Source organism: Haemorhous mexicanus, chromosome 9 (genome assembly GCF_027477595.1).
Source record: "Haemorhous mexicanus isolate bHaeMex1 chromosome 9, bHaeMex1.pri, whole genome shotgun sequence".
Classification (NCBI taxonomy): Eukaryota; Metazoa; Chordata; class Aves; order Passeriformes; family Fringillidae; genus Haemorhous; species Haemorhous mexicanus.
This window is the reverse complement of record NC_082349.1, coordinates 22,856,905-22,872,321: the sequence shown is the minus strand read 5'-3', so window position 1 is coordinate 22,872,321 and position 15,417 is coordinate 22,856,905. Positions and strand designations below refer to the sequence as shown.

At 36.8% G+C, this 15,417-nt stretch overlaps 1 protein-coding gene and 1 long non-coding RNA gene across 10 annotated transcripts in view; one reads left to right on the top strand and one right to left on the bottom strand.

The window, feature by feature from the left end:
* Positions 1-15,417, bottom strand: part of KCNT2 (potassium sodium-activated channel subfamily T member 2) — a 115,358-nt gene that overhangs the window by 19,101 nt on the left and 80,840 nt on the right. For 7 of the 9 annotated variants that reach the window (XM_059854482.1, XM_059854481.1, XM_059854475.1 and 4 more), the window contains 8 exons: positions 14,703-14,759; positions 13,466-13,615; positions 12,120-12,349; positions 11,205-11,421; positions 9,856-9,961; positions 9,454-9,626; positions 4,863-4,997; positions 227-338 (listed from right to left, as the gene is read on the bottom strand). In XM_059854482.1, coding sequence (XP_059710465.1) covers positions 227-338; positions 4,863-4,997; positions 9,454-9,626; positions 9,856-9,961; positions 11,205-11,421; positions 12,120-12,349; positions 13,466-13,615; positions 14,703-14,759 — 1,180 coding nt within the window. The remainder of the gene's footprint in view (positions 1-226; positions 339-4,862; positions 4,998-9,453; positions 9,627-9,855; positions 9,962-11,204; positions 11,422-12,119; positions 12,350-13,465; positions 13,616-14,702; positions 14,760-15,417) is intronic. The other 2 variants (XM_059854479.1, XM_059854483.1) reach the window with 1 other exon arrangement.
* Positions 7,582-15,417, top strand: part of LOC132331240 (uncharacterized) — a 34,705-nt gene continuing 26,869 nt past the window's right edge. The window contains exons 1-2 of the long non-coding RNA XR_009487518.1: positions 7,582-8,728; positions 12,937-12,979. This is a non-coding gene — a long non-coding RNA (uncharacterized LOC132331240). The remainder of the gene's footprint in view (positions 8,729-12,936; positions 12,980-15,417) is intronic.

The following is a 15,417-nucleotide window of genomic DNA, read 5'->3' as shown; positions in this document are numbered from 1 at the left end:
AAATTCCACCAGAGAGCTGGTTGATTAATATTATATTGTAAAATGATTAAATCAAATCAAACTTTATTATGAAATGAGGGTAGAAATTTGAAAAAAAATATCTTTTACAGTAGTTCTACAACAATTAATCATTTCACTGTTTCCACTTGTTTTGTTTACAAAAATCAGAAAAAGTAATAAAAATATAACATTTCAACTGAGGGTGGGGGGAGGCAAACCTCCTTACCTTTTCCAATTTGGACAGAGCAAGAGAATAGCAGTCTTTGGCTCTGAACTGCATGAATCTCATGTTGGCTGGATGAGTTAGCTCGGTGATAATGCTCAGGCTGGAGAACAACCTGCATTTTAAAAGAATGTCATGGTCATACTTCTCATTATAACAGTTCACAGATGTAAGGCTCTACACAAAGCTGCAGCTTGTGCTCGTGCCTGTGTTTTAAATGAAGTCCCTGAACCTGTGGTGGGTCTGGGCCCAGTGAATGCTGGTCCAACAACACATTCTCTGAAGAATTCACCAAGGAGCACACACTGAGCTCACAAAATACTTAAATGCTACAAAAAAAAAAACTTAATTTGATTATTTTATATTTAATAATTGGTACAGTATCACAAATCTGAAGGAAACAACAAAAAATGCAAAAGTTTAAAGTTTGTACTTAGTACCTGGTTGCATGTAAAGTATGACTGATTTATGTACCCTTTCCAGTTGGTTCTTCTTTCTTGAGGTCTGTGTGTATGCTGTGACAACAGTCTGAGCAACATAGATGAAAATCGACACTCGTGGGAGTTGCTGAGAAAATGTATGTTTATGTATACTTATGTTCTCATTTTGAAATATTTACATATACAAAATATTTATAACTTAGCACCAATTCAGGCTTCCAGTACCTAAAAGCAGTGAAGAAAGCTCTACTGTGAACTGACTGAATTACAAAGATTTTCAAGCAGCATACTCAAGACCCCCTCCCCAGTACTCAGGGCTCCAAGAAACAGAAAGAAAATCATAGTTTACACTATTTAAATAGCAAACAAGTTGGAATAGAACACATATTATTATTTAAATCTTTACAGATTGTGTCAGAAAATGAGATGTACGTTTGTAGCCTCTTTTGCTGAGCCTGGGGAGACTTATCTACACTTAGCAATAGGTAATTGTAGTACTAATTACATCATTGATGTGGCTTCTGTCTCACTTTCCATGGAAGCTGCATTTGGTGAGGTAGTGTGAAATGGAATTCAGTGCACCCTTTTGCAAATCTTGTCCTTTTCCCTCCCTTTTGCAGGGAGAAACATCACTGAAATGACAATTCAAGCAGAGCCTAAATGTGGGGAAATGTATATCCAGACTGTCTGCCAGTATGTGTTAATCCCACATTGTATCTGAAAACTAACACTACAGAATTCAGAATTAGGAGCAATAGGAAATTAAAAGCTGATCTCATGATAAAATATACACAGCAGGAAAAAGGGCAGGCTGCAGTGTTTCTCTTAAAGATGGTTTCATATCTTTCACCAAGATATGAAAACCGATTTATATTAGGAAATCAGTTTCAAAACTGGCATTGGTAAAATATTTTACTTAAGAGTGCCTTTTAGCTGAATTAGGGGAAATTGCTCTCTAGGAAGTCAGGGACAGATTGCATCTTGCCCTGGGTGTAAGGCACACTGCCTGCCAGCTTTTAGCACTGGAGCAGGCTGCTTTGGGGCAAAGATCTCTCCCTTTACCCCATTCTAGTAAGAAAGGACTGGATGGGGAAGAGAAGGCTCCCACCAGCCTGATGGGAGGCATGGCTCGCTGTTGAACTCATATTTGGAAATCAGACAAGCGAGAGAGACGTGTAGCTCTTTCCCAAACCACAATGACAAACCCAGAAAATCGTGGAACGCCATTAGAGCACCTCATTTGGTTTATCTCTAAGCTGGTGATGACAGCTGGATACCAAAACACTGACCTGTTATGCACTGCTGCCAACAGGCTTCCTGCAGGATTTGAAACACAGCCCTGAAGAGGTTAACTAATAAAACTTGGTAGTGGTACAGACCTACTGCCTGGGGAAATGAGCTGTTTTTCTGAGGTGGGCTCACACCTGTCCACAGGGACTCAGTGCTTGGCTTCCTGTTTAATTTTAAAAAGTGGAAAGCATCATTGTGGTGGTGTTCACAGGGGTCCCAGGACGAGGGAAGAGATGAGAATCTTCACTCCATGTTTCAGAAGGCTGATTTATTATTTTATGATATATATTATATTAAAACTACACTAAAGGAATAGAAGAAAGGATTTCATCAGAAGGCTAGCAAGGAAAGGAATGATAATAAAATCTTGTGACTGACCAGAGAGTCTGAAACAGCTGGACTGTGATTGGCCATTAATTAAAAACAACCACATGAGACCAATCAAAGATGCACCTGTTGCATTCCACAGCAGCAGATAATCATTGTTTACATTTCCTTTCTGAGGCCTCTCAGCTTCTCAGGAGAAAAGATCCTAACAAAAGGATTTTTCATACAATGTATCTGTGTCACATCTTAAGGTATAGTCCAAGACTATTAATTTCTGCTCTTATTTTTAAGCTGTGATAACTTGTGCCTAGTCAGTGTGCCCATTTGAGTCACACCTCTGTACTCCTGTGTCAGGTAAGCCAGTGCTGTGTCAGTTTTAATTGGGATGGCACAGCTTGTAGCCCTAAAGGTGCTGATAGCCCTAAAGGTGCTGATAGCCCTGTCCTTTTAAACAATGCCTCTGCCTTCCAGGGAGGGGGGCACACTCTCCTGGCAAAGCAGGATTGCTGATTTTGTAAATCTGGGAATAATGACACAACTGCCAGCCTGGGCTGAAGAGCCTGGGTTACTGCAGCTCTGCCATGGCTTTTTTAGGCCTGAGTAACTCACACCAGGGGTGTTTAGATCAGGCTGTACCCTCTGAATGGTTTCGCCTGGTGAGACCAAAGGGGAGCCTTTGTCAATGCTGTGATATCACTGAAAACAGCATATTAAATCCAGGGCCTTAAATCCCCCTTTAACACCACAGCTGGTGTCAAGTGCTCTTGCTCTCTACCATGTCCAGTCTGTTCTTCATTACTTTCTGGTATTAGGTATTCATAAGTAATGAAAAAGCTTTCAATATGTTTTTAAAGGTCATTTAGAAAACTATTTACCTTAGTGCAATGAATGTAGTTTATTTTGTAGAACAGGTGAATGCCACTACTTTATGCCTCTTCCCAAAGCTTACTTATTTCTACAACTTTTACATAATATAAAAATGCAGTGAAATTATTATATGTGTTCTAGGGGGAAAAAAAAAGAAAACCAATTTATACAATACACTATTTGTGAAAGTATGCCAAGTTTTATGAAAAAGTGTTCAGTCCTAAACCAAAATATGTATTTTAATTTCCTTTGATTGTAAATAGGCAGTGTTAAAACAATACTGACCCAGACACAGAGTTTATACACGAGTTAAAGCTGCCATCTAGTTGCAAACAATGTGCAAGACAGCTGAAGGAGTGTACAGTAACATCTAATGGCATACCTATGGTATGAAATTGCCCTTTGACAAAGTAGAACACTTTGGGAAGTGTTAGGAAGGGAAAAACCAATTTTACAAGTTTCCTTTTGATACAACTCCTTTTTCCATTTGGGGTAAAGTGTATTTCAGAAAAAATGATACACGTGAAAGAGCTCAGTGAGTGCCCTAGCACTGGGGTTAGGAGCACATCTAAGTGATGCCCAGATAAAGTTCAATTATAGTTTCAACCCAAATTTCATAGGTGTGAGTGTGAATCACACACCTGTGCAATTCAGAAACTGAATGTTAGAAAAAGACAGAATTAATGTTTCTTTTGCAATGCAGATTTTGCTTCCTTTGAGCACATGGAGAAATGCAAAGAGCATTTAACTGCATTCTCACAGAGCTGCATTTACAAAAAAAAGCTCCTTTGAATTTTAATGAGCTCAATTTTCTAAACCACTGGATTCAAACCACTTTACTATGCATCTCTCTCGGGTCTTTTGTGGAAGGTTTGACACAGGAAACAGGTAATTGCAATAAAAGCAACATTGACTCATACTCAATTTCCTTCCAGGTCTTATTAGGATGAACACCAGGAAGTGCTAGGCTTCCAGATCAGGCAGGCATTTCATAGCTGACTCTGTAGTGTGTTTTGTTTTGTGTGAGATTTTTTGGGTGTTTTATTAAGAAAATAATATTTTTCTTAGCCCAAAGCGACATATTTTCTTCATACTCACTGAACCAAGATATTGAAAACAAAGACTTTAATTAGGAGAGTTGTCAAAAGGAGCAGCAAATCTCATTTTCATCCCAGACTCCTCAGACTGTTTACTAGACTGATCATGTTCTGCTCTCATGACTCTTGCCATGTTGGTGTCATATGTAATGTTGTATATATGTACCTAAAAACCTAACTTTTGTGCAAAACTAGATATTCAAAATGTGAACACTTAGTACTAACTTCACAGTGATGCAGTGCTTACCTTTCAGCATTAGAAGGATCTGCTTTTCATTTGGGCTTTAGCATTACTGTGAATTTCCTTTTCTCAACTATCTTTCGTCCTAAGTCTTCAAGAGTAACTTTATTTTCCTTCCTGTAAACCTGACAGCTAACTTGTAAAATGAGTATTTCATTTTGGGATGCAAAGCATTTTATTTGAGCTTTGAGGAGAATACCTCAGGATTCTAAGTGAATTGCTAAGCAGGTTGGGAAAAAGTTTGCCCATGTAACACACAAATTCATGCAAGGGAAAACAGAAGTAGAATAAAAAAAAAGAATAAGCTCTTGGCACAAGAGGCATCAAGTATTTCACAATTAATAAGGATGTGTAGATAGATTGCAAAAATGCTTTACCTGAAGAGGGTTTGAACATTCACAATAGTCTTGGCATCTGCCATGTAGTCTTCCTCAGCACTCATGGTGCTCTCCTTGTCCACCACCACCATATTAGCTGCAAAGGTGACCCCACACCTTAATAAGTCATCTAGGCTTTTGTGAAGAGAAAGAGGGAGAAAGAAACAAGCAACTTAAATATGGAACACCTGAAAGATTAGCCATGGGCTGGCATCTGCAAATCAGCTATGTAACAACTTCTAATATAATCAAGGATAACTTCTTAATTAATTGGTAGAATAGAATATAGAATCTACTTCAGTAGGTTGTTACAGTCCCTCTCTTTTGTTAATGATAAATTTATTTCAATTTTTTTTTTTTTTTTAATAAGCCTTTAACAGTTACTTGGGAACACTTTGGCCTTATCCACTGCAACAGATTGCTCCATTGCAGTTACATTTGACAATAGAAAAACCCAAATAAATGTTTCTGGTTGTTTGTTCCCACAGTTTCATTTTGGTTTCAAAATATTAATTAATTAGCTGGAGTGTTCTCAGGGTGCTTTTAGGAGCAGCTGCAGAGTGGCAGAACCTTGTGCACAGCTGGGAAATGTTTGTGTGAAGCCCAACCACAGAAAACACTCACAGACAGCTGAGTTACAGTTCTCATCGTGCCTTGTAGCTTTGTCTCCAAAATGAAGCATGTTTCAGCTGTTTTAACATCAACATTTTCCACAGATCCTAAGCACCTTTTGACAAGTGTGGTGGGTTTTTTTAACAATTTATTTTGGAAGAATTGATATTCATTATTTTTGAAACTGTGCAATATCACTGATGGTTGACTACAACAAAAGAAAAACTGATTTGATGTGATCTATGACCAACTGCAGTGCATAAGTAGAAGTCCAAACTTTTTTTCTGAATAATTTCTGCTTTCTCAGACTTTCAGTTGATCCCTGAAAATAGCAGCATATTCTGAAATACCCAGATTTTCTGCATTTCAATATTTAATAAGTTCAACAGCAATTCTTATTTTAGCAGTTACATGTGGTTGGCTTGTGGAGAATTTGATAAATGCTAATGTAGAAGCATTATAATTCTAGTTCTCAGGGACCTCTAGCTAAAGGTTTCTCAAGATTGACTAGAGTTCTGCACAACTGTGAAATCTGCTCAGTTACAGATCTCAAATTCTTCCCAAGGACTGGGGGACAGGTACCTACTACTTGACATATTTTGATGAAGTGCATCTCTGCTATGAATTTTGGTAAAGCTGTTTTCTTGTGAGCCATCTACTTCTAACAAAAAAAGAATGGTAAATGAAAGTCATTCCTTTGGTGATTTTCTCTAAGAGATGATGATACTTCATTGCTGGTTAACAAATTAAGAATATTTTAGATACTTATAGATGGTAGGTGGTACTTTGAGAATGTATTTTATACTCCTTAAATAAGAATGTAAAATTTGCATATATTACAATGTATTTCCTATCTACAGATGATCATATCTATTAGTACAAGATTTAGAAACAAGGTGAGGAAAACACAGGAAATATGTATGAACTATATTTTTAAAAGTATTCTTATTGATGACAACAGATGTCAAAAAAACCCTCTACAAACTACAGTTGCTTATTGCACCAGGAATTAAAGTGATTTTTGTGTCAGAAAAGATGCAGAAGTTCATGCTGGTATTACTGTGAACTTCTGAATTCTGAATAATCACTTATTCCCAAGACTACATGCTTCATTTTTTTAAAAATGCATTTAATTCTGAAAGAACAACAAAACACCACTAGGGAGGGATTTGGCAATTTCCATTTTGAAATAAACTCAGTAAATTTAAACAAAGTTCAATTTTCTACATTAGTAAAACAGGTTAACATCTGAGTTATTAATTACTTTGAATACTTGGAGTATTCCCTCTTGAGTATACATTTTGATGCCGTTTGGGTTTTGTCTTTTCCCTTTTATATCACCTCCTTACTAAAATTATCTTATATTTCCTTTTTAAGGTTGGGAAAAAGGCAACAATTTAATTATTTTGCCATTATGAGTTTTTTTTATAATTATTATGTAATTAATAATTAAGAGTTAATAAAGTAGTAGATATCAATAACCTGTGACACTTTCTTGCTTTATGTGAAGTAAACAACATTTCTGTGGGCTCTTTGTAAACTTCACAAGAACTTGGTGTCACCAAGGCAAATCTGTAACTGTATCACTATTATAAGCAGGAAATAAGCTTTGTGATTTTTACAGGGGGAAATTAATAGTATGGGCTTGTAGCCCCAATTCAGAATGCACTATGTAGTGAAGCAGTTTTCTTTCCATTTACAATCTACATTGAGGTGTTTACTAAAATATTCACGAGTCCTTGCTCTTCTCTTGTTTCTGCCTGATTTTCACATTAAAGTTCTGTTGCTAAACCTACATCCATACACATATATTAGCAGAGGTGAAGACAGAAATGTAGGAGTAAGTGATAATTTAAGTAGTGGAAGATGAAGACTTTTGGACACATTCAAGACTGTTTACATTCTGTAGCTATCTTTACAAAACCTGAGTCAATAAATTCCAAGAAATTTTAACTCAGTACAGACTGACACTAGAATCAGGGCAATAATCTGTTCATTTGTAGAAAGATATGAACTCACCTAAATAAGTGCTAAGTGTGTTTTTGAACATGTCAACTTGTGCTCCCTGTCATGCTTTTCCCTAATGAGCTCCTTTCTAAATCAGAAATGTGAAATCCCAAATTACAGCAGACAGACACAGACTATGCATGCAGAAAGCTCATCTCCAACTACAACACACACAGCAGAACATGCAGTGACAACACACACAACAAACCACTGAGACTACAAAGGCAAGTTTGCTAACAGTTACTTCACCTACTTGTCGATAGAGCCCACCATGTAGTAAACCATTGGAAACCAACAGATTGCATCCAGAAAATGCATATCTGGCCTAAGCAGCAGATGGAATTACAAAATGAAACACAGTATCACAACAGCAGCATCTCTTCCAAAATATTTTAATCAACTGGTCGTTTGGGGTTTAAAAAAACCAAAACTTTCTTAAACTTTGGCATTATGATGTCAGTTAAAGCAGGAAATAGGTTTTCAGAAAGCTGTGAATCAACACTTTGCTGTGATCATAAAGAATGATCAGAATTAACATGCTTATATTAGTAAATGCACCTCTAAAATCAGAAATGTTATGGCACGGGACAATTCCAAATATAAGAACAAATGAGTAACGTCAAAGACACACTACCAAGTTATTATACTCCAATGGATGTCTCAGGAGGACTTAAAATAAGCATCAACAATTCTTAATTAAAATGTAAAGTGGAAATCAAATCATCATTTGGGTTTTGTGACACCTACTGCTTTCCAGCCTACTCCCTTTCAGAGGAGTCACTGCAAATGCTGCACAGGGAGAGACAACAGTAAGGGTGCTGGTTTAATTAGCAAGCAGAGCTTTTACTTCACAGTAATCAATCAAAAGTGTGTTTAGCTATCAAGTGTCACAGCAGCACTGAAGTGTGTGAAGTTGGGCACTGTGCTGGCATAGGGAGCTGGCACTAGAGGGCCCCCTGTGCCCATGGCTTTGCTCTCACAGTCAGTGCAAGTGATTTAGCCTCATTTAGGCTTCTCAGTTTGTGTAATTCACTGTATGCCATAGTACCTACATAAAAACCTTCTGTTTTGCCAACACAGGTGGCTAAGGAGCTGCCTGAGGGAAAGTGGGACACTTCACAGCAGGCCTTTGTAGAAAAAAATCACTTGAACTGCAACAGATCGACACAAATTGAAGTGTCAGCCCTGGAATCACAACCTACAAGACATTTTCACCTTCTTAGCTTGTTCTACTATTCTGTGTACAGGTAACCTCCATTTCTGTGTCTTTCAAACTGTGATTTTAAGTAGCTGAGCTGTACCAAAGTGTTGCAAAACAAACCCCAAAAAGCTAATTAATGATCAGATTTTAAATGAACCAGTCTTGACAAAAGCAAATTTCTATGAAATATTAAAATCAAGCAATGAGAAAAATTCCAGCAGTCACCAAGAGATATAAAAGTAACAATAATACTGCAGGTTTAAATTTTCATCCATGGCTTTAAATAATTTTAGATAAAATGTGTCTGTGGGTGTCCTTTTGGCTTAAAGAACTGTTTGAGTGTAGAGTTATTAAAAATATACCTCACTGGTCCAGGCCACTAAGTGCATTGTGTTAAGTAGGTTAGTGCTGTCATGTAGCTGTGAAACTGTTATACAGCTTGCTTTTTACAGTGTTTATTAAGCTATTTAATTTTAGCAGTAACATTCACATTTTTGAGGATAATTTTAAAAAAAACTTAGCTGAAACATTGGCCATGAAGAATAAGAACATTTAAGTTTACCCTGGCCATTAGCAGTCAATAAGAGGTCAATTTTGTATATGTCAGTGAACATGCAGCATGATTTTTGTCACTAACTTTTCTCAAAGGTAAATGTGCCATAATGTTTTTGATTTTTAGCTGGCCATGTGAAAAGGGGTCATCTATTGAATAATGGTAAAATGAGTTTAAAACTTATCAGAAGGGGGGAAAAAAAACCTCTTTTTCCTTACGGGTTATCCAGCAGTAATACAATGGGGTTCAGTTCTTTCTTTGGTCGGTAATAAGCTCTCAGTGGGACAATGAAGTTGTATAAGCCATTTCCAGCAGTTTCTGCTGCAACTATAATCAATTTGTTTTTGAATCCATAGGCTTTGGCATCTTCATAGTAGTTATGCTGGCATCCCTAAAATCAAAGTAAAAAACAAGTTCAGTGGGTGTGAATATTGTATCAGATGACCCAACAGAGACCTGCTTAGACATAAACACTTGGTGATGAAAAGGAGGAGGGAGTATAGTATTATAGAAAATACTGCACAAACTTCATCTCTAAGGAGCAATCAGAATTTAGCTCTGCTCAGATGCAAGAGGCAAATGAGAGTGTAGGATTAGCCAGTAGCAGAAGCCCCCTTTACCTTATCTAGTCTTAGACAACAGAAGGGTACTTTTTCATGCAGAAGATGACAAAAGGTGGGAGAACTTCCAATATAAGGAGAATAAGGAGGATAGCCTTTGGCATACCTAAAAAAGAAAAAAACCATTTTTCAGTACAGCCAATTACCAAAACACAGCTGCCTACACAAGTGTTTTATGGGATGTTTATCCATAGTCCAAGTTTTAGACCAAGCACACAGAATGAACTATGTTTAACGGAGGTCAAAAGAATGTATTTTGCAGCCAGCTCAACAGAACTTAGTGAAAGCTGCCATGCAATTTTGCTTGGGTTTTTGAAAACAGCCTGTTGTATCATAGTGTGCTGTCATAGTGTTTTGAACTGGAAACTTTTAAGTTAAAAAAGGAAGAAAAGAAAACAGAAATAACTGTACTTCTGCTCTTACTTCTCCATTTTTTTTTCAAAATTTACCAAGAGTGAGTGAAGTCATTACCTTTTAGCTTTAATAATGTACTTTCAAAATGTCTGAAATTAATTCTAAATGGCAAACCCTCTTCCCAATGAGGTGGAATTTCCAATTGGCCTTAGTGTTTTTTACAAGAGACCTTTTAAATCCTGCTGTTTCAGTCTGCACATTTAAGATTACTTGTCCTATTAACTTTTTCTCTGGAGCTTGATAATCTTCCCTGGGGCTTCTCACACTTGCCATCGGTGGAGATGGGAAACTCTGCTGGCTGAGGCACTGGCTTAATTGTGTATTTCAGTTTTAACACCCCTGTCAGCAATCCCAATAAACATAACAGCTCATCTGCACAGCAAGATTGAATCTTCTGGGTTTATCTGAGTAATGCATCATTACTTTCAGTAACACACTAACAAGCATTTTGAATTAGATGTGATAATTTTGTCCTGTATTACTTTTTTGTCATTCCTGCATTTTGAAGTCACACACCCAGCCCCAGCATTCAAAAGCCTGTTGGATGATCTGATTGTCACTGCATTCTCATGACAGGAATACTTAATCTGTTTACACATTTGTTGAGTGCTCACTTAATAATTATAGAAAGTAATTTTAAAAAAAAGGCCTTAATATATGCTATAAATGCACTGCAATACATGACTACAGCTTTTAGAACTGCCAAGAGAAAATCTCCAGCAAATAGAAGAGTTTATCTGCTGGGTGTTTTTGTATTTCAAAGTAGGCTTATGGCATTCTGCTAGCATTTCCTCGATGGGAATAATTCCATAATTGGACTTCACGGGACTTGCTTCCTCCAAGTGCTCAGACTGACCTGCATTTCAAAAAAGACTGTCGATGCTTTTCCTAAATAGTATTAACTTTTCACTTGGTTTGACACGTAACACACGTACTCAAAGCCTGCCGAGAGTTCCTCGTCGGAGGGGGTGGTTTCATCCTCGGACTGGTCGCTGAGCAGGTCGCAGGTGGGCAGGGAGGAGGAGTCGGCCACCTCCAGCACCGGGGCGATGCTGGGCCTCCTGGCCTCCCGCGCGCCCTGCGCGGGCAGCGCCAGCGTGCCACCGCTGGCCCCGCGGCAGCCCGTGTCCTGCAGATCGATGGCCACGGTCCCTAGGGCAGGGAAAACATCTCAGTGCTGCTCAGAACGGCGCTCCCGGATTCACTGGGGACTGCCCAGCGGCACGGCAAAGGACCGACAGCAACCCGGTGCTGCTTGTGGTTATTCCATTAAAACAAAACAAACATTTCCACTGTACTCAAGGAAAGCAACACTTTTCCTGACAATTAGTCTGTGTCTTCTTGTTAACTACCTCTTTTACATCATACTTTATATAATCAGTCCATATTAATATGCATCAACAACCTGCAGATTTTACTTAAAGTGTTTTATAAATTAAAGGAGCTCATGAAAACTTCTTACAAACAATCAGGTATGAATGAAAAGAAATACTCATGGTTTACCCACTGGTTTTGCTTTGCATACACTTCATTATTACTTTTTTATAGCACAGTCTTAAGTAGTTTAATTCCACCTTGTCAAGTAAAAGAGAATCAAATTCCATTTGTTTGTTTGGGGGTTTTGGTTTTGATGCTTGTTTGGTTTCGTCTGGGTTTTTCTTTGGTTTGGTTTGGGTTTTGTTGTTTGTTTGTCTGTGGGGTTTTTTTAAATATGAGGGCAAATGTTTGAAGTTTTTATATTAATTCTTTCTATTCATAATTTTAGTTTCTTAAAAGTTAAGGAAGATGCTTTAAAATGTACTACTCATTTAAAAAGAATGTTGTGATGTAATCTTTTTTTTTTTACTTACCCATGCTGGCTATTATACTGTGTACTGGTAACCTAGATGCTCCATGATACGATAATTTTGATTCATGGTTTTTTCTATGCTTTTCTTGCTTCTTAAAAGCAGAATTCTCTTCTTTGGTGATATTTATATAAAAGCATATATCAGTAGAACTCATGATATACCGAGGACCTGGATTCAGCAAAATGTTTTTGTTATCTTCCTTTCTAACACCAATCAGACAGACTCCAAACCTTAATTAGAAAAGGAAAGGCATGGTTCATTTTGCATAGTCCTGCAAACACCAGAATTTCCATTGTCAAAAATGAACCTCAGGTACATTTTTATTCTTTGCACATTATGAACATTTGCAGCTTTCTGGATGACAAGAATGTTTGAAAAATGTGTTCTGCTAAACAGGCCACATCAAATCAAGCAGGTTTTATGAGCTCATGAATTCCTAGGCAGTTGAGTGTTTTTTGTAATGCCCATAATATTCTCCTAATGTTGTTCTAGTTGATTTTTTCTGTCAGATGAATAGTCCTTTTTGGGAAAATACTGGGAGAAAAATGGATACACGATATGAAAAATTATTAATCATGTTAAATTGTTCCATTATTTATAAGTCATGGAAACCATTTTCATAATTCATTTTTGCAATTCACTCTTAAAAATGTATTTGATTAGTGATAGAAAAGAAGGAATTACAGAAAAAAAATCTCTTTCTCTCCTTGATTAAGTATGAGAATAAACCCAGCATTTAGGGTTTGATAAATGCTAATTTTATCAAATATATACAAACATACATGATTTGTGTTTATTTTGCATGTTCATCTCACAGAACAGCACAGGAAAAGTGATGAATCATCTGCACCCTAAAGCAGGTATGTTATCATCTAACAGAAAAAAGAGTTTTATGTTTGAACAATCACCAGAATGTACCGTGTGACACCTTTAAGTTGAACATTTTCCATAATATGAACAAGCCACAAAGGAAGCCAGATTTCCAGCTGAGCCCTAAAAAAATTTTAAAAAACCCTACACCCTCCCACCTATTCACTTCTAGATTGTTTTGGACTTGGAAAAGTATTGTTGTTCTTGAAAAACCTTCATAAAGTGCCTTTTTTTTCTGGTTGTCCAGCTTATCCTTTATATCTATAGGACACTCTTCTTCTCTTAGACTGAGATGGGCTGTTCAGGATGAACACCAGCTCCAACTAACAGAAATATATCCATGGTAGTGGCCAGATAAATAAACCCAGGAACAGATCAATGTGCAGTACTGTGCCTTTAGTGCAGAGCTAGGTTGCAGGCAAAACAAATAATTATTTCTTTGAACTTTTGAAGGTTGATAAGAAAAATAAACATACTTTTTATGTGCATGGAAAGAAGCATATGTGAAGCTCTTCCCCTCATACTCTGCAAAAAATGTACTTTCTTCCAGGTTGATGTGATACACTTCATTACCAGAACATCTGCCATACATTTTCTGCCATTGTTCTGGTGATTGCTGACTCTCCCTGAAACATAAAAAGATTAATTTAACGCTTAATGCAAAATTCTAATTAATCAGAATGGTATTTCCTGTCAATAGAAACTACAAATGTCTACTGAAAAGGTCCCATAGGCCAATCTGAAAGAAGTATTTGAGATCAATTATTAACTATTATCTTGGTAATATTGTAAGTACAGAGATTATATTAATATATTAAAGAGCATTTTCTGCTAAGTAATAGACATATGAGAGTATGTACTTTAATATCAGGAGAGAGGTGGCTCAATTACTTTAAATCACACCCTAACAAAAAGATCCATGGCAGCTTGAAGCTGACAGGTAAAACCAGCAGCATTCTCATTACATTCATAAAGACAGTTTCTTCCCATGCTTCGTGGCAACTCTTTGGTTCCTGTCTGTGTCATTAATAACAACTTAAGTAGGAAAGAGTCATTTATCTTTGGTCATTTGATATGTAAGAGAGATTTTTCTGCATTTGCTTATCACTGATCTTTACACTTTCTGGGTATTTTTGGTTCCTGTGTCTTGTAGGCTATTACAAGTGCACAGATTCTTTTCTCTAGTGCAAGAAAATAAATTACAAAGCAGATCACCCTTTACTCTATGTAGCTGCTGCCCTTAATGCAAACAGTTCAGTGGAAATTTCCAAACCTCAGCAACCCCAACACTTGTAGCCCTGGAGCTCCTGGGAACTTCTTGATGAAGTTTCATGTGGAAAGAAGGTTCTGCCTGCATGATTTTCACTGGAGGTAACTGATGCATACATACACAGATATGTGCAGATAGGTCATGAAGCTGACAAGTGTGTCCTGTGTTTTGCCACTTGGAGTGAAGATCTCAAGATCCCAGGACATGCTCCTTTAATGCTCATTTTTACATTCTCAATACCTTAACACAATTTGTATTGTTCTTCCATTTACCATGTTTCTTCACTCTCATCATGAAAACATTTTGTTTCAAGATGAAAATAAGTAAACAGTTTTTGTTGCAACACTGTAAATTGTGCACTAGGTATAGAACAGCAGAACTGGCCATGTAATTTCAGAACATTTTCCCTTATTTTACTTTTCCCCTTAAAATAAAATGGTCACCTGTTTAATGTCTGCTTGGTTCCAGTGAGTTGCCTGAAAGCTTCCCATGGGGCTGTACTGTAAAGATCACATTAACTTCAAGTCAGAAAGGTTATTTTCTTTCAGTATTTTGTATCATCAAACAAACCCTAATAAAGTTGTATTACTAGTTTAGATAACCAGGTAACACTTACAGATAAATGTTAAGATTATTAAGATTGATAATGAGATTATAAATAAGATTCCATGTAGAATTTTGGTGTCTCACAGACTGAAATTTTGAATTCCACAAACAGCTGAGAAGATAACAGGATTATTTACACCTTCTTAACAGGTATTTAAAATTTGAATGTGACATAAGGTTTAATGCAGGTATTAAAAGCAACCATGATAATAAAAGGATAATTAAACACAAACTAATGTAAAGGAAAGCAGTTCACTATTAACATTGGAAGTCTATTTAACAAATTATTTTCATTATGTAGATCTAATTTAGTATTTGGTTTATAAATACATGTATATAAAATTTTTATTGGCAGTTTAAATAATCTGTTTTAACCTGGTATTTTTACTTAGCCTAACTCAACTGCTCATCTGACTTCATCTTTCATATGCATAAATAATGGTAATTTCACCTACTTCAACAGCTAGCAGTTAATTTACCTCTTGTTCAACAACAGAATTCATCTGGAAAAGCAAAAAAACAACCCTCTGTGAACTATAAATTGGTCAAATC